A 25,766-nucleotide genomic window follows, 5' to 3' on the forward strand; every position below is an offset into this window, starting at 1 on the left:
CGTTGGGAAGGAAGGAAACGAGTCGCAAGGAGAGAGAGAGCGCGCGCGCGCCTTCGCTCCCCCGGCGAGGAGGGCGGCGAGCAGGCGCCTCCTTCCTCGCACGCTTGTGACGCGTGGCTCCGAGCCCCGCCTATAGCCCGGCTCCTCCTATAAAAGCTCCGCCGGCGCCCCTTCTTCCTCTTCTTTTGCCATTTCCTCCTGCCTGCCTCTTCGGCGATCTTGCTTGCCGCGCCGTCTCCCGTCTTGCGTGTGTTTTTTCTTTGCCCGCCCGCCTGCCTTCCTCCTCTCTTCCCGGGCTTCTGCCCCGCGCCTCCCTCGCGCCTCCTCGCATTTTTGTGTGCGCTCTCTCTTATTTTTTCTTAAGCCTCGGCGCAACTTTGCGCTCTTTTCTCTGGTCGCGCCGGCAGCCTATGGCCCTGGAAGGCGCCGCTGCCGCCTCCCGTATTTCTGCTGTAGGTTCCCACATCCCTCTTTAAAAATTCCGCCTAAAAAGAGAAGACGATTTACCAAATCTTTCGGGCCGTTGTCCCACGTGAGTACTTACTATATATGATTATTTATTGGGGGAATACGTGTATTGAAAGGGGACGCCACCCATCCTCTCCTTCCCTGCCTTGCCTTGCGCGGGGGGCCTTTCCAGATGCACCTTCAGCCCCAGCGGAGGCGGGTGATGGCGGAACCGGGCGCAGGTGCCTCGGCCTCGGCCAGATCCAGAGAGGCGGGGGGGGGGGCAGTCTCCTTCCTCCTGGGTCCTGGCTAGGCGGCGAGCGCCATAGATGGTGACTCCTCGGCACAAAGCTGCTCCGAAAGGAGGCGCGAGGAAAGAGCGATGTCCGTCGCGCTCTGCGCGCGCGCGCGCGCTGTCAGTATGTCTGGATCCGTTGGGAGCCCAGTAAAGGAGATGCCTCCCCACCCCACCCCCATTATAGCGCGCTTCGGGGCTCTGGGGGGTTCCCATTACACCAAGCCCCGAGGCGACACTTCTTCCCCCTCGAGGCGGGGAGAAGAGGAGGGAGAGAGCCGAGCTCCCGGGCGGGCCGGGGAAGAGCCAGAAGGGAGCTCCCCTGAGCGGACACCCCTCTCGCTCAGGATGGCGAGTGTGCGCTGTTCCCCGCTGCTTCCCTCAGCGCTCAGGGCGGCCAAGGAGCCCCGACCCGAGCAGGTCAGCGGTTTGCGAGAGAGAGGAGGCGCGGGGCTGAGGAGCTCCTAACATGGCGGACGCTCGCGTGTGTGTGAGGGAGGGAGGCAGGGAGGGGGCTGCCGCCCGACGGGCTTCGGCGGCTCCGTTCCCCCGCGAGTCGGGCATTTGTGGCGGCGGCGGACGGGGCCGGGAACCGAGGCGCGGGGAGCCCAGAGGACAACATGGCAGAGGGGCTCCTCGGCGGCTGTTCTAACATGGCGGATTCCTGTGGAGGGGAGTGGGAGGCTGCCACCGCCTGTGTGAGTGAGTGAGTGAGTGTATGGCTGCCTCAGAACTGGGTCAGTTCATGGTGATAAGCTGCGGGAAGCAGCAGCAGCCGTTTGACGCCCTGCCGTTGGAGATGGGGGGGGGGTAGAGGTAGGGGTGGGCGGCTGCTCAGGAGGCCGAAGGCTCCGCGGTGGCGAGAAGCAGCGCTTGACGTGTGCGAGAGGAGGAGGACTCCTTATCCCTTCGGAGTGGCCATTGTCGCCGGCTGGTCACTTGTCACCTGCCGCCCTCTGGGGGGTGGGCAATGGTGAGTTGCCTCAGTCCCTAAAAGTGAAGCCTTCATGTGGCTCTGGGAGATCTGGCTGGGGGCATTTAGGCCTCGCGACTATGAAGGGAGTCATTGGAAGCTGGTGACATGGCAGAGGTCGTCCTCTCCCTCCCCACCTTTTTCATTTGTAGGTATGCTCTGTGTGTGTATAGAATTGTGACCTGCTTTCCGGTTTGTGTTGTTGTCTGGCCCTAACCTAAGGGCTTTTCCTCCTCGTGCGCCTGGTGAGCAAGGAAGGCCACCCTTAATGCCCTCTCTCTGCATGGGTGGATGGTGTCAGCAAGGAGTGGCTGATGATTTTACCGTGTCTCTGAATGGGAACCAGCTGCTTTTGTCAAAGCCTGTAAGCAGTTGCCAAGGTGTATGAAGTGGTGCAGGCCACAGGAATGGAGGAACATGACAGGTGTCACTTACCTAGGATGTAGAACATTTGCCATGGTTTGCCTCAAAATGATTTTGCACCCATTGTTTGTGGCTATACCATGTTTATTGTTGGTAACATAATTTGACACTAATATTACTGCTGCTTTCTTCAAAGATCAAATAATTTATCTTCATCATGGCTGGAAGAGAATTATTGGAGCTGCCCTTTTTCTTGGTGCTAAGACATGTCTTAATGATGGTATACCAAGGAATGGGATGAAGCAAGACCTCCTGTCCTGTTCAATTGTTGCAATTCTCCTGGGGCACATGTCTCTTAAATATTCCTACTGGTCCGACAGACGCTTGCACAATATGCACAAGAACACACATTTTTGTTTTTAAATACTCAGGAATAAACACAAACCCCATGGTCTGTAGAGGCAATCAGCACTGCAAGTTTGTCCCTAAGCATGTGTGGAAGGATTTGAGAAAATCTGTCCTGATTTGAAGGTGGCAGGGTTGCAGCTTCTTGGTTCAAACCACTCTACTTGACATTATTGAGGGGGGTATGGTTTGTCTCTGGCACGCCTTGGCTTTTAAAAAGTTTGTAAAGAGTTGTACATATTTTTTCGTGTGTCGGAGAAGTGACACAGGTGGAACTGTTTGAATATCTGACACCCATGCCTCCAGCAGAGGCTGGAATGGTTATTTGAATTTAGGAAAGACCACATTCTTGATCATCTGTTGGGAAAGTTGCTGTTTTTCTAGCTCAACCTTCTTTAGGGGGGGATGAGTATCCTATGAATGCTGCTGTGAGTTCTTTGAAGAGGATACAAATGTGACAAAACGTCTCCTTTTTCTTTGTGGGGAAGACAGTGGGAAAAGCTCTTAGCTGTTGAATGGTACAGGATCATAACTTTGGCCATCTGTTAATATGGAATAACTGTTACCTCTTACTTGTCCTACAATGTTCATTTGCTTACATTTATGCCCCATCTTCTAAGGAGCTCAAGGTGGCATACATGTTTCTCCCTCCTCCCCATTTCATCCTCATCAGGAACCCCTTGAGGATGGTTAGAATGAAAGACTGTCGGAGGTCACCCAGTAAGCTTAATGACTGAGTGAAGATTTGAACCCTGGTCTCCAGAGTTCCTCTAACGTTCTTTGAACTGGTAGTGGAAAAGTACCTTTTGTCATACCTGATCTCCCTGCTTCTTTCTGACCACAACAGCACAATTACTGGTTAACACAATTAATGCACCTACTTGGGCATTAGAACCAAGATTTAGGTGTTATGGGAACATATACTTTTATAGCAGTGTGTTTTCCCAACACGCATGGTACAGGTCCAGTGTGTTCGCATTATATCTCAACTGCGTAGTTTGGGATGCGGCAGAAGTACAGGGAAAGGCGTGGAGTCGGGCTTTGCACGCGGGGCAGGAAGCAAGCCTTTTGAAATGCAGAGGATCCTGCACATATTTGGCGCCAGTATAAGGGACAGTTCAAAAGAGCGCAGGTCTCGCCAAACCAGCCTGCAGCCCTCTTTCGGAGGCAGCGCTGTCATTGGAGGCTTGGGCTAGCTGGAGCAGCCGCTGCTGCTTCAGCGTCACCGTCCGCTGTGACCAAGCTGACGCGATCGTCCTCGGAGCCCCTTCCTCCTTCCCTGCATGTGCGCTGGCGACCAGCTGCGAGCGCCCTCCTGCAGCCCTGCGGCGACGGCGTCTTCGCGGAGTTGCGCCGTGAAGCATGGCGTGCTGGCAGGGGGAGGAGGGTCTGTTCCAGTCTGGACTGGTCCTGTCTAGTTCTTCGCATCCTGCCTGCCTGCCATGGTGTGAACAATGCTGTTGCTGCTGCCGCCGCCGCTGCGGTTTGCGACACGGCATCCCCCGCCCCATGCGCTTCTTCAGAGTGCGAGCCCCTCCCCTCCCTTGTCTGCCCAGCTACAGCCTCGCCAGAGAGCTGCTGCTGCTGTCGCCCACATCAGGCGCATTGGTGTATCCCGCCCGCGGGGAAGCCCGTAGCCGCTGAGCTTTCCCTAGCAGCCTCCGGCAGACACGGGAGAGAAGGAGGGCGGGAGCTACGGCGGCGGCTGGAATAAGCTGCAGGGCTTCTTGGTGGCGCACAATGGGAGCTTACCTTGGGTTGCTGATACTACCAAGGCAGTTCAGCCATGCGGGTGATCGGCTACTCGGCCTCCTTTTTGGTCGCCCCCACTCCAAGGGGGGGGGGTTCTGCTTTATGGCTTGAAAACGCGAAGAGCTCATCTGTGGCGAAGGAACTGCTGCTTTGCACACGCCTTAAAATGAAAAAGGCAACACAACTGTACTTGAGAAAGCGGCTCCCAGACACGTGCTTTTATTGTGTGAACTTGTTTTTGAAGCTTGTTGATTTTATTGGTACATCATTATAAATATGTTATGCTATTTATGCAAACTGCTTACAGGTGTGTTGTTTTGATTAAGTTGCCTGTAAATTTTGTTAAATGGGCAGTTATGTGCATAAGCATGGATACTAAAATAACCTGTGTTGGCAACAATAGATTTTAGAGTTTCAGGAAAGAATATCCTTTAGGAGGTAAAGGACTAATTCACAGCCATGATAGCACTGAACTTTTGCGAAGTCCCATGGACACAGTGGAGGAATATTTATTTTAGAAGAGCTAAGAGGATAGTGCTGAACAGGGGAAGCACCCACTTAGTAAGGAACTTCATCACCACATGAACTTGTGCTAGTCTCTTCTCTCTGGTTAACTTGCTCCTTGGGGGTTATCTAATGAAAATCTCTCTGCAGAGAGAACAGGGCACAAATATGAGAAATAGATATATTGTGACATAAATATTCAATCAGTCTCCTATTTTGAAATGTAATGCAGAAAGATTTTTTTAGGTATATGTGGTACAAGTGAAACAAAGTTTTGTAGCACTTTAAAGAATTAATAAATGTATTATGGGATAAGAAATTGTTGAACCACCTCATCAGATGCATAGGTTTGTTAGTCTGTTGCTGTACTATAGAATCTTAAAGACTAACATGTTTACTCACCTGAAGCAGTTAAAATGGTAGAAATGGAGGTGAGTGAGTTTCACAGTATGTTTAAAAGGTGTAAAGAATGCAAGGGAACATAAGGTGTGTTCCAATCTGATAAAGTATACACACCAGATCTGATTCAATTAGAATAGGTGTATTCCACTTCCACCTCTGCCAGAGGGTATAGGGTGCACTAAACAATCAGCTGTTCCAACTTGGACCATTTTGATCCTTGTTGGGCTCCTCGGAGACATTAGGTTGAAACCTTTTTAAAAGAGGTTTACAGGATGAATACATAGAATCTTCATAGTTTTGTGAAGTACTTGCTTTCATGTCTGGATGCCAAGCACAACCAATATAGTCCTGTCCACATAAATGCCTGCTTCTTAGGAGTGCTGGGAAAATAAAAAATTGGACCAACACAGAATAATTTTTTTCTGCTTTGTGGAGCTAGGGTACCCAGTCTGCTGGATTACTCATTTTTTAATAGATGAGTCCTGCAAATGTTGTATCAAGAATGGTGAGGGTACTTATGCCTTTCGAGGTCTGGATTAACTGGGGCACAGTGTGGTCCTTTTGGATAAAACATGAAGAATAACTGTGAAGAAAGGATAGGAATAGAAAGATGACTGCAAGGATTCAGACTGAACAGATGCACCAGACTGCCCCTCCACCAGATGCACATTCAAAGCAGATACATTTTTTTTCCTGTGGCTGCTCATTGTCCTGCAGCACAGCTGTTCTGGAGAACAGAAGAGAAGTAGAATTGTTTCACTTGTCTGCCGATTGCCTCAGAAGGCTATTGCCATCCTTGGACAATATTGTTGTTAAGTAAAGGACTACCACTAGGACATCTATCTGGGGACCTGAAATACTTGAATTGTGGTTTTTAGTGGGCTATACAGCTGTTGGTACAGGGACTGGGTTCTTTATTTTCCCCACAGCTGGCTACTTGCACCAATGTTGTGCTTGTCTCTGGACCTTATCCCTGATTACCGTATTTTTTGCACCATAACACTCACTTCTTTCCTCCTAGAAAGTAAGGGGAAATGTCTGTGCGTGTTATGGAGGGAATGCCTACGGGTGGCGGAGGGGATCTGCTACAGTCGTGAGCAGAGGATCCATGGTTCCCCTTCCTTCCCTCCTCCGTGGCTCGCTTTGAAACAACAAAGCGGGAGAAGAGCCGCTGAGTGGGGAGGAGAGAGGGACAGAGAGCCTGCTTCTTTAAAGGAGCAAAGCAGGAGAGGAGAGGAGCCGCTTACACGAGTGTAAGCGGCTACTGTCCAGTTGGTTCCTTTAAAGCAAGCAGGCTCTCTGTCCCCCTCTCCTCCCCACTCAGCTCGCTACATAGCAGCAAAGTTTTTCAGCTTGCTAAGCCAGGGATGAGCGGGGAGGAGGAAGAAAAGCAGAGCTTGCTTGCTTTAAAGGAGCAAAGCAGGAGAGGAGAGGAGCCTTCTCCCCTTATACCCCTCTTCTTCATTATTAGCAGCATCCTTCTCCACCCACCCCACGCCTGCTCTTTGTCTCTTGAGTGCTTTTCCTTCCCTCCCCACTTAAAACGTGGTTACAAAGCATGGATCCACATGGATCCTCAGGATTTTTGCATTGGGCTACTCCAAACTCACTGTCAGATCACATGTCTGTGGCCACAGCATGAACTACAAAAATCATACATCCACTGTTTCGTTTAGAATATTTTTTTTCTTGTTTTCCTCCTCTAAAAACTATGTGCGTGTTATGGTCGGGTGCGTGTTATAGAGCGAAAAATACGGTAACTAGAACAAGATGTGCCCACAAGCTAGCCTGTTGGTGGATTTAATGTGTAGTGTGAGGGTTTCCTTCAAGTACTAGTTTTAGGCTTCCTTACTGCCTCTGCTCAAACTTTCATGTAGGTTTTGGGTGTTGACAGAGTATGGTAGCCCATTATGTCCCTGCTCTATAATCTTGCCCTTGAGGGATTCCTATTCCGAGCCATTGTGGGCAGGAGTTTGCTGCTGTTGATCTTTCAGTCTGCCACTTTTCTCTCTGGCTCTTGCCAGAAAATTCTCTCTTTTGGACCTGAAGTTGTGCCTGTAGCCTAGGTGATTGTGATTCTTGTCAGACTTTACATTTGTAAGATTTAAATAATTGTTTGATCAAGGCGTGAATTAGAGTGTGGTGATAATGCCAAGGTTGTGGGTTTGATCCCTGTATGGGACAGCTGCGTATTCCTGCCTTGCAGGAGGTTGGATTAGATGATCCTCAGGGTGCCTTCCCTTGATACAGGGGTACCTTGGGTTATGAACTTAATTAGTTCTGGAGGTCTGTTCTTAACCCGAAACCATTCTTAACCTGAGGCGTGCTTTCGCTAATAGGACCGGCACACGATCTCATCCTGGGGCAAAGTTGTAACCCGAGGTACCACTTTATAGACTTTGTACCAATGTCACTGTTCCTCTAAAATGTAGTCTAGATGCAGTTGCCAACATAGAATACGGTCTGCTGATGAAAGGGATCTGTTTACACCAAGTAATTTAATTGCTAAGGCGTAGTTTTTCTCTCAGCAAGTGTTCATAAAACATATGTATACAAAAAGCCATCTAATGTAGCATCTAATGTCCAACTTATGTCTCAAGAAAGGTGAGCTGTTATTTGTAACTTGCTTCCTTGAAAAATGTTTCCATCAACCAGAAGTTAGAAAAATAGGGGTTCTGCTAATTTAATCTACATTCTATATGTTTTCTATAGGATGTACAGTATTTACCTTTCTGTCACATCATTTCCCTTGGAGAATGTTACACTCAGTAGCAGTTCTCCATTTTTAATAATTCAGTCTCCATTTTTAATCTAAACTTGTTCCTTGTTGTTGAACTTGGATGATGTGCAAGTGTGTTCATCACTTATCTTAATTCTTTGTTTTCATTCTTCCCTTTTTCTCAGAGCTTAAGTAGTTTCCACAGTATAGAACTCTGGTTTCCTTTTTTTTTATTACCTTGTTTACACAAAGTGCTGGTCAGATCTATTGTGCCATGTGAGCAGAACACACAAAACTTTCCTTATGCTTACATACTGTAAGTGAAGTTTGATAGTGGCAACAGAGTTGGTCAGAAAAGCTCTTCTGCTGATCCCCAAGGCTCCCTGAACTCTGTTTGACAACAAATGGTTGATAAGCTAAATATTTTAGTACTTAGTCAGCATGTTCATTTATGCTTCTGGCTTGTAGTTGCTATGAAACTGCTACTGCCTGGGAGCCTTCATACTGCAAGTTGAATGTTGTACAATTCTGGTGAAATTTGAATTGGCCTTCTCAGTCTGTGTTCTAACCTGAATGTATGTTTATCAATTATCTAAACATACAGGCAGCAACCATTTTAGGCACGTCCCATATGTGCATGACTGTACCAAACCTAGAAGTGACTCAAAAACATCACGGGACAGGACAGGGCAGGGTGGGCTTACGTGGGCCCCACCAACGTGTGTGTGTGTGGGGGGTCCAGAGTGTAACCTCTGCACAAATCCTGTACTGTATGCTAAACTTCCTGTTTTTTCTTAAGTACAATTGCTGTATTGAGAGGGGTGTATTTGAAGACTGGTTTTGTAAAGCTGGACTTGCAACATTACTGTTGAATATATAATAGATATTCTCCTCTCCCCCCCCCCCCCTTTACAGGGCAAGCTCTCTGACCAGGTGTACAACTATCCAGAGGGATTAGGAGAAGTGCTTTATCGGGAACAGTTCGACTTCAACGCTGAGCCACCTTGGGATCCTAGCTGATGATAGTAGGGTTCCATCTCCTAACTTGTCCATGTGAGTCTTTTCCTTTATTTTTACAGCTGTGCACTTGTAAAGTCACTAAGTTTTCCCTTCTGGAAATTGTTTTATGAATTGTTCCAAATGATAGGGAAATGTGTGAAAGCCTGATCTTATTTCAAGAAAAGCTGTTGGCCTTAATCTGTGTTTGTATGAGTTTACATATCAAGACCTTAAGATGCCTTCCCTTAAATTAAAGGCATAGTTTTTATAAATCCTCTGTGTTCATTTGTAACCTGTAATCAGTATGCTAATTGGGAGATAATGGCTGTTTAGAATAAACTTTAATCGTCTTATTGATGTGTTACATGTAAATGCCCATTGCTAAATCACTTCAGCACTTCACTTGTAGAGCACAGCCTCCAAGGCATGTCTTGTTAAGTGCCTCTTGCTTTCCATAAGTTAGTTTTTCAACTACAGGAGATTGGTGGATTCTGTCTTGGACAAATGATTTGTACTAGTTACAGTTAAAATTATAGAGGAGAGAAATGGATGAAAGCATCCTACTATTGTTCTGTGTCACCACAGCAGGAAATCTGGTTTTGCAAACTTGGTGCCTTATCAGACATCTTCTAATAATATATTCTGGTTATCATTTTTGTTGGAAGTAAAAATAATTTAGATTAAACACTACTGAAATAAAAAAAACATGACTAGTTGAAGCATGTCCCATTACATAATAGACAGCATTCTTGCAAAAGAATGTACCACATACCAACCTGCTGCTGCATTTGTGTGCTAATATATGAGAAGCTGCTTCAAGCAGTAATTCTATTTTATTATGGAAAAAGACAGAACTCAAGCAAAACTTGGAGGATGTCACCTTAATTTTAAAAAGACTAATCTGTCAAATAGACTTGAAACAAAAGTTATGCTTGCAGGTTTTGTTTCGTTTAGCTAAATTGTTGGTGTTTTGAATCAGCCTATTTGACTAGCCTGGCTGGAAGCCTAGCTCTGACCTGACTTAGATATATTGAGATTGTAGGTTTCAGACTTGTATACTACTACTTGCATCATCATCCTCTTCCTTGCATGTTCATATTCCCTTTTTTTTCCTAGTTGAAGCAAATGTAATTTGCTCTGATGTTTAAATCAGGCAAAATGTGGTTTACGCAAGCTGTAGTTTGGCTTCCAAATCAGAATGAGAAATTTCTGTTTGAACTTTGAGAGACCAACTATGGGTTGTACAAACATAGTGTACCTGATTTGGACATTACAGCATATTAAGCTTTGCTGAAACCTGGAAGGAAGAACTGAGTCTGAAAACTATTCTCAGTAGCCAAACTATGACTTGCCTGTTACATTTGAAGAAGATCTATATTAATTACTTAATGATTGTGTAGTGCCTAGGCACTCTAAGCTTTTATTTTGCAATAAGACTTGTTCTGCTATGTACAAATATTTTAGATTAATCATAACTAGCGAACTTCATAGAAATGCTTACCACAAATATACTTACATTTGGGGTGTGCCTAAACTTGGAAGAGCCTTGACACACCCAGATTGTTCGTGTGTGAGAGAGCTGACTAATAGGCACCTTGAAGTTGTGCTATAAAATGTTTTATTGAGGAAAAAGTCAATTAGACATTAAATATAATGGACCCTACTAGGAACAGGGTATTAATTAAAATTGGTTTGTCTGGGTATAATTTTAAATTCTTATTAAAAGTGGTCCCCACCTTCAGCTGTAGGAAAAAACCTGCTTGAGCTCTTGCCTCTGGAACTAAAACCTACCTTACTCTTGTCAGCATAGCTCTCTGGGACAGGCAGTTCTTCACAGAACCTGCCTGGTGTGCACGTTTCCCCAACACCCTTTTGGAAGACAAGTGACACATAGGTGTAACCAAATGAGAGAACTGGAGTAGACTAATTGGAGGTTTGTTCTTTAGCCAGCAGACCAGGAAAGTCTGGAGAAATGTTTCTCTTACTTCCCATCCCCCATTCCTTCAACTTTGGAGCTTTAAGGGGTTTGTGTGCGTGTGCGCATCAAACACTTTAAGAACGTCAAATAACTATTTTGCATGCTAAGTAAACATACGTTCATTGTTTAATTGAATTATTATTGGATAACATGTCAATATTACATTGGTACATTTATTTTGCATGCTAGCCTACTCTGTAATTAAATGATCCCCCCTCCCCACTAAATGGCTTTAGTATTTTAAAAGTGGCTCTGACCTCCTAATGTTTGAGATTATTAAGGAGAAAAGTTAATGTAAAAGTAAAGGTTTGGCAAAATGTTTTTCTGTATGCCTACTGCTTCCCACAGATAAATGAATACATGTTTTTAAATCACAAAAGGCTTTTTGCAGTGGAAAACTAGCACATGGGGTGCTAATTTGCTAGGGGCAGGGAACTTCTTTTCTGTAGAAGGCAGCATTCCCTCAGTGGTAATCTGTTGACAGCAATGGGTGGGGATAGAGCCAAAAATGGGTGGCGGGGGTTCATCCCTTTTCTGTCACTACCTCTCTGTTTCTCCTGTTTGTTGCCCTCTCCCTGCCCCCTCAGTGTTTTCCCCCTTTTCCCTCTGGGCTCCTTGCATGAAAATAGTAGAAAGGGCTGCAGGCTGCCCACCCAATTTATAATCCAATTTTGCTGAATACCTAGCTTTGTTGTTTTGCTTTCAAATTTAAATAAGCAGCATATTTACACTATTGATAGCCCCCTGATCTCTGTGTGAAAGAGCATGGGTGGGGAAGGAGAAATGAAAGCTTTCTAAAAGGCTGTGGTGCGATTGTAATTTTTTTCATTGTCTTCTCTGTCAAACAGTTTGTTGCATAGCTTAAGGACCCGGATCTAAGGCTTTGTGGCCCATCCCTTGTGTTTCTTGGTTTATGACTGTCGGCTTTGCGGAATACGGCTGAGATGAAAGGATTTCTTGAGGATGCAAACTACTCCATTGGCTTACTGGATGAAGGAGTAAATGTTGGAGATGTCATTGACAACTGCATTTATGAACATACTATTGTAAGTGTTCCACTTTCAGTATTTTTATTTTATTTTTTATATTGCAAACTCAAAAAATAAATCCATGCAGTTATACAGGAACTCTTTTAAAAGCAAAAAACACAAAAGTAACATTGAAGTAAAATAAATTAAAGAAACAGAAGTAAAGAATGGTTCATCTGAAAAAATAATCACAAAAAACAATCATTTTGATGAGAAGGCTAGGTTAAAATAGTGGTGTTAAGATGGTGCCTAAAACCTATGACATATGATACTAGCTTGATTTCATTAGATGAGTTCCTTAGCCCCATTACCACCATATGAAATGCACAATTGTCAGACTTGTCTGAGTGACAGTTCACAAAGATCAGGCAGGGGTGTAGGGATTAAAGCACCCTTTTAAGTACACCAGGTTATGTCTGTCTTTATAGATTAATAGCAAGAATTTGAAGCTTGGTAGCATACTGGCAGTCTGTGAGGCTCCCTTAACACAGGTATTGCATTCAGAATTTTACACCAGTCTCAAGGGTAGCTCAACATAGAGTGCGTTACAGTAGTCTATCCTTGAGGTTTCCATTGCTTGAACCATCACAGTTAATTTATGCAGGAACCGTTGCAGCTGGTAAATGCACTCCTAGCCACTGAGGTTTATCTGTGCCTCAAATGACAAAGTTGGACCTTCACACTGCATAGCTGCTCCTTTAGGGTGAGTGCAGCTCCATCCAAAGCAGGAAACTGGCCTTTCTCCTAGACATTGAAATGGCACAGCCATAGAGCTTCAGTCCTGCCAGGATTCTAGGCTCAGTTTATTGGCCCTTATCCAGGCCACTGCTGCATCTCTAGACACTGGTTCAGAACTTGCACAGCCTTACCTGGCTTAGACATTGTACTGCTGATTTTCAGATTTAGAGGCGTCTCAACCACAAATAAAGTTCAAAAACAAGGTTACATTTTCACGGTATGCCCAGGGAAAGTGGAGGATGTCTGGGACAGTAATAAACAAAATGGAAAATGCCCCCTATGACTGCCAGCTACTTACTGTATATCTTTGTAGTTACTGTAGTCTTTAACTGTAGATTCACTGTTTTTCTCTTTCTTCCTAGACTGGAAACAATACTTTTTTTGTTGGTGATCTGGGAAAGTTGATTAAGCAGCACATCCACTGGCAGAATGTGATGGCACCAGTAAAGCCATTTTACAATGTAAAATGTAACTCCACTGTAGGTGTACTTGAGATAATGGCAGCTCTTGGAACTGGGTTTGCATGTTCAAGCAAAGTAAGTATTTGACATCTTACCTAAACAACTCTTCTCCAACCTGGTGCCCTGCATAGGTTTAAGACTACAGCTCCCCTCAGCCAGCACAGCCATGCTGGTGGAAGCTGTAGTCCACAACATGGAGGGGACCACATTAGGGTAGGGTGCTTTGAACCCTAAACCTCTCTAGTAGAGGATGCATATAAGAGCTTGTTCACTCCTTAAGAACAGTTTCGGAGGTTCCGCTTCATGTGCCTCTGCTGCCAGAGCTTTGGAGGTTGGTGACTAGAAATAGTCCTGGTGGTGATCCTGTTTATGGAGTACCCACCTCCTAGGCATGCTGGAAGCTAGTTCATATGTCTGTGTGTGTTTATATTCTTAAAGTGGCTTACAACAGATTAGAGCAATAAAACAAACAATCCAGGAACATTCCGCTGGCTGGTTTCAAAGGTTAGAATGACCTTCCCCTCACTGCTGTGATTGTAGGCCAACTAGCATTTGGAGCAGAGTGTTCATTACAGAAGATAAGGGGTGAGCAAACTCCCTGCAGTTCATTCTCAGGCCGGTGGCTGGAGCCAGCTCATCTTCCCAGTTTTATGAAGACAATTGTATTCTCTGGCACATTCAGTGGCTGGGCCTGGCCTTTTTATTCTTAATGCTTGTGCTGTTGTCTGTTTCATTTGGTGTCTTATTTTATTCTAGTGCTGTATTGGGTTTAATATTCTAAAGCTTCTGTAAACCACCCTGGATGTGTTTAAGTTGGAATTTAAACATCTTAATATTGGGGGGGGGGGAGATATGGAATGCATTCTTGACCGTATCATTGCTATGCAGAGGTGTGTGATACCGCAAACATATTATATTATTTAGGATCATAGAAAGCTACCATATACTATGCCAGACTTTCTCCAGTAAGCCCATTGTCTGCTTTGACTGACAGTAGCTCTCCAAGGTCTCTTTGTAACTTGAGATGCCAGGGATTAAACATGGGACCTTTGTGGAAAGCATGGGCTCCACCACTGAACTGTGGTTCCTCTCCAGCCTATGAACCTTCCACATATTGAGATTTTTGTACCCAACTTCGATGCTGTCATAACTGGAGTAAATAAAAAGAATCCAAAATACCATTGTGATGTCTTAAGAACAACTAAGAATGACGTGTTTTATTAGCGTAACTTGCACAGCTTGTTTGGACATTATGTACATGTAGGACAGCTCCAGAGCTCCAAGCATTAGAAACTTTCAAAACTTTATAAGCCCCCCCCCCTTACACACACACACACACACAACCACACACAGAGAGCTGGCTTTGAGTTTCTAGAGATAAACAGCTTAAGGTAGAATTTTCTTAGCCTTTGGGATAGGGCATCTTGCAAACTTAAACTAAGTAACTGTGGATAACAAGTCTTGCATTAGGTATTACTTTCTTTCCTCCCCTTTTAATACCACTATTGTGATTTTTAAAAATTCCAACTTTATATACTCTAAATCTTCTTCACAACCTTTATTTGCTTCTAACCTTGTTCAAATGTTTGTTTGTTATTTTCAGACTGAAATGGCATTGGTTCAAGACCTGGGCATTTCTCCTGAAAACATTATATTCACAAATCCTTGCAAGCAAGCTTCTCAGATAAAATATGCAGCGAAAATTGGAGTAAACATTTTGACATGTGACAGTGAACTCGAATTAAAGAAAATTGCTAGGAACCATCCGAATGCAAAGTAAGTATACAGAAATGTTTTCATTTTACTTACCATTGTGGGAAGTTGGGATTACAGTATACAATTTTAAAACATTATTGTGGCATCTTAGAAGACGAACAAATTGTACTATGGCATAAGCTTTCATGAACTAGAGCCCACTGAATTAAATTTAATATATGCTTATAATGAATTATCTCTAAAGGGATAACCTTCTGAAATACTTTTTGCAGAGAAGTCTCCTTTGGCTGTTCTAACATGCAACTCTTAAAAACTTGAGAGTGTGTACCTTGATGACCCAAATACTAGTTAGGTGTGTTTGACAACATAGTTTTAAGCTGTTGCTTTTGAAGATTTTACTAACTTACCCTGAAATTGCTTTATCAAGATACCTTAAAATTTCTTTTGACTCGGAAGCACCTCCTGCCAGGGTTATGTGGGCTGGCAATATTAAAACATGAATATATCTCTGTGTTTACACACATCATTCTCTGCTTGGGACTCTGGCATCATGATGAAATGTATCACATGTTTGTTCAGATCACCATCTGTGAGAATTGTCTCAAGATCCCTTGAGCTGCTCCAGAATATTTCAGGGGGGGAAATCAAGTACAAATCTGGAACAGGCTGCTATATGCTGCGTGCCAGAACTGTGGTGCTGCACCAGAAGTGCACATCAAGTTTTCTTCTAGTTTACTTGGGGTAGCATCAGCATGAAGGAGGAACAAATGTATGGCGGTGGATTATCTAAAACAGATAAGGCAGTTAGTGGGTAAGTACATGCCCCTTTGAAATAATAGAATATGAAGGCTGCATGTCAATCTCTAGATTGTTTCAGTAATTTAATATTCTGGCAGACTTCCTGGGCCTTGAGAGAAGAGTTCATCCAGTAAATGTGTCATCCAGTTGGGCACTTCCTTCCTCATTGTCAATCTTTGTGTAAAAAGTTGCTGGAGTTTATTCTTGTAATAGGGCAGTGATTGCCATGCGTTCAAGAAATGTCATATAGATGTTATATGCTCCTACACTACTAATGCATATTATGATCCAAACTTTTATCATCAGGTATATTGATCCTTAAGAAAAAGGATAATATATAGTGCTTCAGTTGCATGTTTTTAAGGGCAGATCTGCATGAGTGCTGTGGACCTTATTTTGGGGCAATATAATACACACTTGGAAAATATAAAGATGTTAGCTTCCCACTCGTTCCGATACCCAGCATTGACCATGCAGTCACTTCTGTTAACTGAATCAGCAGAGGACTAACACAGTCATTTGTGGAGTATGACGTTTGCAAGGCTATTAATGCATCCAGCTCCCAAAGTAAGGTTTGGTAGACTTGGCCCTAAGGATGTTACACAGACATTTAGAGTGAAATTAATGGCTGTATCTCTTTTGATTAATATTAGCAGCTAATTGATGCTCAGGTTTGCAAGAAATGACCCATCTTTCTAGAAACCAAGGACTCATTATGCTCTCAGTCATCAAGTTAAGTTCCAGTTTCTTGTAAGGGTGTAAGCCCTGTTACCTTCAAATGAAATGCTGCCTACTAGCCTGTTCTGGCTACTACTACAGGAAGAAGCAAGCAGTGAAGCTAATAAAACTGGAATTAATACTTCAAAAAAGTACCCAGTGGGAGGGAAAATCTGGGATGCCTTCTATTTCAAATCAGCCATATTTTATCAAGCAAACAGTATTCAAAACCCAGTCATTGACGTGGCTTGCATGTAAAGGTAAGCTGAACCATAGCTTGCTGTGACTGCATGGGCCCCTGTAGAGACAGTTGCAGCTGCTTTGCTATTTTGCTCCTGCTATGAAGCTAAGCTGTGGTTTGGCTTAGTATGTTGTCTGAATTGGGGTTCATGATTTGTCTCGTCCCAGACAAACCACAAGCTGTAACCAAGGATTGTTCTTGGTTTACAGCTCATCTGCACCAAACCACACTTGCTGCACCAAACCACACTTCAGCTTGCAGCAGTGCAGTAAGACTGGAGAAGGAGCAGCTGTAACTGTCTCTCCAGGGGCTATGGTTTGACTTAGTGTTACATGTGAAGTGAACCATATTCAGCACATTTTGCAAGAAGTTGTCACTGAGCAGCTTTATGACAGCCATGATTACATCCAAGGTAATGTATTTTTATTACAGCAAGCAACAGGTTTTCTGCTACAGCAGTTATTAGCTGCTGCATTTCCAAGCCACTTATCCTTTTTGACTCCATATTTAGGCCCTAATTGCTAGTTTTCTCTCTGTACAGGATTATTTTTATTAGGTTCCCTTGACTCGTCCATCGGTGGAACTGGAGTATTGGCAACATAATCAACATACTTCTGACAGTCTTCAGGCTTCACATGTGCTGATGCTGCTGTAAACCAACTGTGCCCCAATCATCTTCCCCTTCTCTTAGGCTCTTGCTTCATATTGCCACAGAAGACATTAATGGAGAGGAAGAGATGAACATGAAGTTTGGCACCACCCTGAAGAACTGTCGGCACCTCATGGAATGTGCTAAGGAGCTGAATGTCCAAATAGTTGGTGTTAAGTAAGTAATCATGTCCTTTCTCCCTCATCTTCCCTTCACATTGCTGCTCTTTTCAATGTGAAAGTGGAAAGCAGTGGACTTGAATGGTATATGCGGTCACTAATGTTGAAATGTTCATGTTAGGAAGGTATCCTGAATGTCTACAAAAGTAGCCACAGTGTTTCATAACTATGCTTCCAATTATATCTCATACATATTAGTAAAATGCTATATAATACAGTGTATTGTATCTGTGCACCCAAATATTTGGGAAAAGAATATGGGAAGTATTAATACCACAGAGAGAAAGAAACTGAACTCTTCAGGGATATTAGTTCCCAGACCTCTAGAAAATTATTATTAAAAGTTTGTCCTATATATGGTGTACAGTACATACATTTCCTGTGTGATAAAAATTGACCTTTTCAGTTTAAGGCTGTAAATTAGTTCCTAAAGGGGGCCACCTAATTTGAATACATATGGCAGATGAAAGTCATTTAACATGTAAGGCTTGATAGGACAAACCCATTTCAAACAAAAGGTAAACGTTTAGAAATACATGTATGAAAGGCAACACAATATTCAGAGCAAAGCAGTTCTCTACAGCATTCCCATAGTCTCAACAATATAACGTCACGTCCCTAGTAGCAAATATTAGACACCCATAGCATCTAATTCCAGGAAGATGATTATACTGAAAACAGAGGCCTCCTGCCTCAAGTGTCAATATACCTCTGGGTATAGGATGGTATGTAAATTCAATAAATACTAATAAATAAATCATAATTTTGGGCAAAAAACTATAACTAGTGAGGATTGGGAGTAGAACGTCAATGCTGAATGATATTTCAGTAATGTAGAGAGATCTCTTTTGCTAATACTGTACTGTACTCCATCGTCTTGTTTACCCCTTGTACAAGTCCCATATTTATTAGCAAGAAATCCTGTTGCTTTCAGTGGAAGCTTCTTCTAAGTACGCTTAGCATGGAACACAGACAGATTTGATTGGCTGGATAATTGTCATCGTGTTTATGTTCTAGGCTTCAATAAGTGAGAGAGCCATTGAGAGAATGAGAGAATTGTGAAGCAAATTTATTGCAAACTTTGAGGTTGTCAAGCCAGAGTAAATCGCATAGAATCTGCAGGGGGTTTTTAAGCTAAAGTTAGTCTTCGTTTTTTGTTTGTTTCAGATTTCATGTGTCAAGCTCTTGCAAGGAAACTCAAGTATACAAACATGCTATTTCTGATGCTCGCTGTGTGTTTGATATGGCTGTAAGTGAATTATTGGACTTGTATACACTTAAGTTCACATGTTGAATATGTTCAGTACAGTGACACCTTGGTTCTCAAACGGCTTAGTTGACAAACAAATCAACTCCCAAACGCTGAAAACCCGGAAGTAAGTGTTCAGGTTTTCAAACGATTTTCAGAAGCCGAACGTCTGACGCGGCTTCCACTTGAGTGCAGGAAGCTCCTGCAGCCAATCAGAAACCGAGCCTTGGTTTTCTAACGTTTTCAGAAGTCAAACGACTTCCGGAACAGATTCCGTTCAAGAACCAAGGTACAACTTTACTTAATTCCATCACACAATTGTAAATAGTTTGCCATTTATTTTTGACATAATATATGAAAATTAGTTGAGTTGCCATTTACTGTATAATTGTTTAAAAGGTAACAAATAAATCACCTTGTCTTGTTAAAAGAGCTCAATGTTTTAAGAGTCTATATTACAAAACAAAATGGGCACCTAATACCTTGTAGATAGTAAACTTTCTGCATTTTCATTTTAGGAAGAATTTGGCTTTACCATGAACCTGTTGAACATTGGTGGTGGTTTCACAGATTACGAAGCTGACCTGGAGGAGGTATGAATTTTGACTTAGCTTTTTCCTATAAAACTGGCTTATTTAGTTATTCAGTTAGTTGAGATTTGCATTTGCAGTGGATATACATATGAAATAGCTAAAGAATTAACACAGAGATGGAGGGTGGATTTATAGTCTTCAGTTCCAATTCAATCATTGAAACTTGAGTTCACAATATTATATTTGGATACAGAGCAGCTTTCCTTAACCTGGTGCCCTTCAGATAATTTTGGACTACAAGTTGCATCAGTCACAGCCATTTGGAGAGCACCAGGTTGAAGAAGGCTGACTTAGAAAATAAGAGTGGCAGACTGGTTTGATCCTGGTTTGTTTAACCAAGCCAAAGTATAAAATAATCAGCGTTCCTTTGAGTTTAAACATAACAGAGAGCACTGATTAGTTTTAAAACAAAAGTTTCTGAACTTGTTGCTACACCAAAATTGGAGATGGGAGCACAGTAACCTGAGGCTTGTTTGCGCAATAGTAAAACACATTTTCTTGTTGCATCCAAAAAGGACTTTGCAAGTTTTATATTATAGAGCTTCTGATGCTTTTTAAAATGAATATTTTTTGGAAGAACTTGTGCAGTGATAAGAAGTTACAGCATGAAGGCCAGGATCCAAGGAACTGTTGATGAATGATCAGATGCAGCTTGTGTAGTTGCACTTTGATTTGTTCAAGTGATATTTTGCACAGTTTAGCTAACTCTGCTTATAGCTTCATAACTTTCTCAGGGCTTGTGTATCCATATGTGCTATGCATCTAAGAAGGTGGCCTGGTTTTCCTAATGAGGAAAACAACCTAAACTTGGAAAGCAGATTTCCATATGTGGAAGCAGATCTTTGGGTCCCAGTCACATTTTATCATAGTAACATGTGCATCTGTATGACCTGTTTTTGCTACAGTGCTTTCTAAAAGATATTGTGCTATATGAGTACTGCTGCAAGTGTATTTTGGTCTAGTTGCACAAATGAGAAAGCAATGTGTGTGAATTGGTTCTCCAGTTTGTGCAACTCACATGCTGTGAGTTACCTGACTGACCTAAAATGTTTTTTGGATACAGGTTCACACTGAGAGGGAGGAGAGGAGGAACACACCACAATTGTGCTAATTTAAAACTGCAAGAGTCTAAATATCACAACAAAATCAACCATTATTTTCAAATTACCCAAGATTTTAGATGGCTGCTTTTGAATAGACCTAGATTATTTGAAAACAAGATCATATTTCGTAGGATTGAACATTGGGAAAAACAGCCTGATAGGAGCAGTTGTAGTCCTCTATCGGTAATGTGCTAAAATTTATACAATTCACTTGATTTTAATAGATCAGCAATAATACACCATGTATCATTTTTATTCTGAGGTAAAATTCAGATGAACTAAGCAACTTGATTGGTTCAGATTTCCCCCCTCCCCAAGTTGCGATAGTGAGTGGCACCTTTTCTCCCCTTAGCTTTCAACTTGACAAACGTTTATCTAGGAACAGACTTAAAATATGAACTAAAGTTGTAAGTTATAAATTGATACAGGCTTTTAAATAGATATTCCCCTTCTATCTTCAAGGTTAATCATATTGTCAGTCCATTACTTGATACCTACTTTCCTGAAGAATCTGGTGTGAACGTGATTGCGGAGCCTGGATGCTATTATGTTTCTTCTGCATTTACTCTAGCAGTTAATATCATTGCCAAGAAAGCTGTTCAAGATGACAAACCTCTTCTCTCTAAAGGTAGGCAAAACCTGTTCCACACTTAAATCAGCATAAAGATTGAAGAAACAACAGCAGTGCTTTGGATCCTGGCCAAAAATTAAGCCTCTAATCTAATAGCTTATTTTCTCTTTTAGGTTGCTGAGAAGCTTTGGTTTATTTCATTTGTTAGTGGTATTGATATATGGCCTTTAAGGGAAACCACACAAAGCAGTTTGTTAATGCTTATTGTTCTAATATTTTAAAACAATCAAAGAAAGCAGTAAAAATAAGCTATTGGGGTGGGGGAGACTCCTAAAAATTAAATTTCTCTCCTTGAAACAAGATGGTCTTTGGTCAGTCCTAGTGGCAGCTGGGAGAATGGGGGGTTTACCTCATCTTGAACATTGGGAGTTCACCAGGCTGTTGTTTTCTCTTTTTCATCTCCTGAGGTATCGTGTCTCTTCCAGTATTTGAGCTGGTTTCAATTTAAAAGACTGTTGGCTTTTTTGAATCAGTAAGGGCTCAGCCCTCAGGAGGAAAAAATATTTACTATTTGTAAACTAGAACATATTTTCAGTTTCCATAGAAACATACTGTTTCAGGCTGAGAGTTTTGCCTGGAGGGTTACATTTCAATTTTTGTTAAGCTTTAAGACTTCAGGGTTTGACTTGCATAGTACTGCTAATTTGTATGGCAGACCGAAGGCATACCTCTGCAGTATGTTTGTGTTCAGACTGAATTAAGTGATGAATCTATCTATCTTATTTAATGTGCAATCTTAAGAATGTTCCAGGTCATGATTCATATTTGTCTCAGGATACATCTTATATCTGATATTCCTTCATCATGTTTCTTGTTCATGTGCATGTTCCATATGTTCCTGAAAAACTTAGGCAACTGTTTGAGAAAGGGCTGTAAGTGGAAACTTATTGTGAAACTGTTATTAAAATGTAACATCTTTCGTTACAGTGGAACAAATAAGGAGTGATGAACCAGTCTTCATGTACTACATGAATGATGGTGTTTATGGTTCTTTTGCACGCAAATTATCTGAGAATTTGACTACTATTCCAGAGGTTCACAAGGTAAGAGCACCTTTATGTACTATAAGGTGCTATCCTCAACAAGAATTGCCAAATGAAATTATCATTGCTTTTGTATGTGTAGAATCATACATGTATAAATTTAAATCTAACTGTCAGAACTGTTTTCATGCAGAAATACAAGGAAGATGAGCCTCTATTTGCAAGCAGCCTTTGGGGTCCATCCTGTGATGAGCTTGATCAAATTGTGGAAAACTGTCTTCTCCCTGAGCTGAATATTGGAGACTGGCTGCTCTTTGACAATATGGGTTCTGGTGCTTTGGGTGAACAATCTGCTTTTAATGATTTCCAAAAGCCACCAGTTTACTACATAATGTCAATCAGTAACTGGTAAGTTTATATTGTGTTGTACTTTATGATTCAATCTAACTTTTACAAAACACTGTGCTCAATATTTTATGAAGGAAGGTGAGCTATTTCTAAGAGCATAGACATTTCAGCAATGTGTGTACACCTTTTGAGAAACCCAAACTTCCTTTGAAAATTGTTGCACCCCCCCCCCCGGTGCTTTTCCTTTTTCGCCTGGCAACACATGCTCACTTTTAACTGAAGAGTCAGAATAATAGCTAGAGAGACCCATGTTCCAATTCAGTGCAAAGTTTGTGTTCAACTTTGGAGGAGTATTTATCTAACTGATCTCACTAGATACAAAGGCAATAAAGCATAATTTTATCTAGATAGTGCATGTGTGTTAGCTCTTGTTTTGTATAGGCTGTCCAACTAGCTTTGCAGATCCATTTAAAAAAAAAAAAAATTACATGTCCATTCATACCCATGCTAAGGTCACATGTAGTTTAGGTGCTAAAAAGAAGTATTTCAGTGCAACCACAACAGTGGTACAGTTCTCTCCTTGGGGTAGACCCTTAAAGTATATGCTGGGCCAGCCCAAGCCTTGCTACATGAAGCCTGGCTGCCTCTAACCAATCACTATACAGTACTGCACTTGCATGCACTGCTATCCTGGTCTATAGGTAACACACCAGTGTGGGCAAACTGTGGCCTTGCAGATGTTGTTAGATTCCAACATAAAGTGGTCAAGGATGATGGAGGGCTACAGGTTTCCCTTTCTACTTGTTTTGTCCATGTTGCTAATTGGCCAGGACATAATGTGGCATTAAGTGATGGAAAGTCACTTTGTGGAAGAAGGAACAGGTTGATCTGGGTATCTAAGTTCATTTTTACCAGTCTTGCAGATTGATGGGATTTTATATATGCAGGCAGCGGCCATTTCACGTGGGGGGTTTTGTCAGCAGAGCACACACAAGCACACCCAGTTATGCCCTCTTCCAGGTCCAAAATGACCCACACACTGGTGATCGTGCCTAGATGGGTCACCATTTGTACAACTGCATGCTCGTAAGATGAAGTATAATGACCAAAAGTGCACAAAAAGTACCATCTATACTTTCTTCTGAATATTTGATAACATCATGGCTGGGAAAAGCTAAAATTAGGCAAGTTAATTTGCTAAACTTGCAGTGTTTAGAACAGTATGCAAAATAGGAAAGGGCGGTGCTACAGTGCTTGGAGAAACCCCCAAATGAAATCTTTCTTCCCCTATTTTGCCTGAATATTGTGTGTGCTTTCCATTCCAGGTGTGAGATGCAAGATGCTGGGTTCACCTCTGACACACTGATGAAGAACTTCTTCTTTGTGCCTTCTTGCATTCAGCTGAGTCCTGAAGACCGCTTTTCTATTGCAGCTTAAACAGGCACTAATGCTTCAATTAGCCTTGCAGTTGCATGTCTGTAGTCTTGTCTGGTCACAACATTCCAGTTTGGAATTAAAATGGAACAATCTTGAATGAATTATTGAAACTTGAAATCATTTGGGACCAGGCAAAACCAGCTACAACTACAATTCACTGGGGGAGTAAAGGTTAAAAAACAACATCATTTAAACTTGTCAGATCACTCAATCCCTCAGCATTTAAACGAAATATGCAACAAAATGGATGACTTAGTTGAGATGGAAACCCATCACTTGGGTTCTCTGTTAAACAGTTTACATACAAGTACAGTTTTTATACTAAGGATTTCTGTTAGTCTTGTAAAGTTGTCTTTCCCTCTGATATCTGAAATGTCAGTGGGAAACAAGTGTGACTTCATTAGCTATGTTTAGTGTATTTAGAACGTGTAAATTTGTGCTTTGAACTGTAGTTTAATAAATGTAAAATTGCATCATAGTATTTGTTGTATTCACCTTTGCAGTACCCACCCTTGTACGATTGCAATAAAATTTTGTGTAGACTTTACTGTTCTCCCCACCTACCCCCCTCCCTGCTAATACAGGGAAGAGATCTAAGCAACACTGATAGTACAAAAAGGTGTAAGGTTATTATACAAAGACTGTTTAAATTGACAAAATTTTAAATCATGATTAAAAACTAAGATGAAGTGCAGTCTGCTGTTTTCCTCAAGCATCTAATTTAAGCTAACTCCAAAACATGCAAGCAGACAGGTGCTGCAAATCAATTCACAGGAAGTAAAATGCATATAATAAACAGAAAGCTAACTTATTGCTCTCTTTTGTCTAAAAAGCAAGACTTACTTTGCACACTGTTGAAAGTAAGACCCATTAATCTTGGAGGGGCTTACTTTCCACAGAAACAAACATAGGATTAGGATTTAAAAGTCTCAGTATTCCAACAAAGTAGTTCTGATTAGTATTTTGCTCTTTGACAGGATGTCTACATCCATCTCTAGGAACCAGATCCCTGATGTTCTAGATATACTGTAGCAGCTAGACTTAGCAAGCAAAATATAGAAGCTTTTACTCATCGTTGCTTAGATTCCTCCTTCCCTTTGATTTCTCACTTTAATTTATTTTGCTAACCTAGTAGCCTTGGATGTGAATTTTGAAATGCACCAAGCCAGAGTTAATTTGAAAATGGAGATTAGTATACTTAAATAACTTGGTAATGTAAAATGGGCTGCCAGATGCACATGCATTTTATACTAATGCCAGTTGGCAGGAAGCTTTCTATTCTCTGTCCCCTTTCCAGTTCACTGGAGCTAAAACTGCATACTTGCTAGATGAAGGGGTTTGGGAAAATTCCCTTCAGCCTGATCCTTTTAAAATAACAGGTACTATATGCTTTTAACCATATGAGATGCTTTTAATCTGCATGAATGCTTCCTGCAACTAAATCTTAATAACCCTGACAGTGGAATATGGTTGTGAACATTAAAGCACAAATGAAAAAAGCAAAATCAGTTTTCCAATTAAGAAAATAACATCACTTTCCAGAGTTTTGATCCAGTATCTGTCAGGGTTCTATTAGGAAATAAAAAAAGCAGGGGCAGTTGTCATATCCATCATCAAGCCTCTCTAAAAATACCAAGGATTCTGTTCTTAAGTTTATAGAACTGTTGTGAGTTAACCAACTCTGTTGTAAATGGTACAGTCACCTTCGAAATGTCTGTATTGTATTTGACAGTTTGCCATAAAAGCTGGTTTGAACTTGGTATGTATTTGAATTTATATGCTAAAACCTATCTCTTCTGTTTACAATATTGTAATATCAGTTTTTGAATAATTCAAATATAAAACTGAATGATTTCTATATAGCAAATTAACTAATGGGACTTTGTCTTGTGTATAGTATAGCTAGTTGCTGAGAGAGACTGTTATTTGAATGATTACACATGAAGACCTATAGACCTGTCCAATTGAAACTGCTAAGGAAGGAAGCTATGTTTAGATGCACCAAACTGCTGACATTTTAAATGAGATTCCAGTTGGCAAGATTAATGGAAAGGAGGA

At 41.9% G+C, this 25,766-nt stretch overlaps 1 protein-coding gene and 1 long non-coding RNA gene across 8 annotated transcripts in view; both read left to right on the forward strand.

The window, feature by feature from the left end:
• AZIN1 (antizyme inhibitor 1) lies at positions 1-25,579 on the forward strand. 7 transcript variants are annotated; one of them, XM_083516846.1, is made up of 12 exons: positions 1-532; positions 8,776-8,913; positions 11,686-11,883; positions 12,966-13,139; positions 14,668-14,840; positions 17,228-17,362; positions 18,532-18,613; positions 19,132-19,206; positions 20,772-20,937; positions 21,868-21,983; positions 22,117-22,331; positions 23,597-25,579. In XM_083516846.1, exons 3-12 carry the CDS (start codon positions 11,782-11,784, stop codon positions 23,706-23,708), a joined length of 1,350 nt encoding a protein of 449 aa, XP_083372972.1. In that variant the 5' UTR covers positions 1-532; positions 8,776-8,913; positions 11,686-11,781; the 3' UTR covers positions 23,709-25,579. The 7 variants fall into 7 exon arrangements, with proteins under 7 accessions (XP_083372972.1, XP_083372976.1, XP_083372973.1 ...); XM_083516850.1 differs by having other exon boundaries at positions 170-532; positions 17,078-17,362; XM_083516847.1 differs by lacking the exon at positions 1-532 and adding an exon at positions 868-1,162.
• LOC310713227 overlaps positions 1-25,766 on the forward strand; it is a 96,696-nt gene that overhangs the window by 29,853 nt on the left and 41,077 nt on the right. The gene's annotated exons all lie outside the window — the stretch shown is intronic.

Source organism: Podarcis liolepis (assembly GCF_965112155.1).
Source record: "Podarcis liolepis genome assembly, chromosome: 8".
NCBI lineage: Eukaryota > Metazoa > Chordata > Lepidosauria > Squamata > Lacertidae > Podarcis > Podarcis liolepis.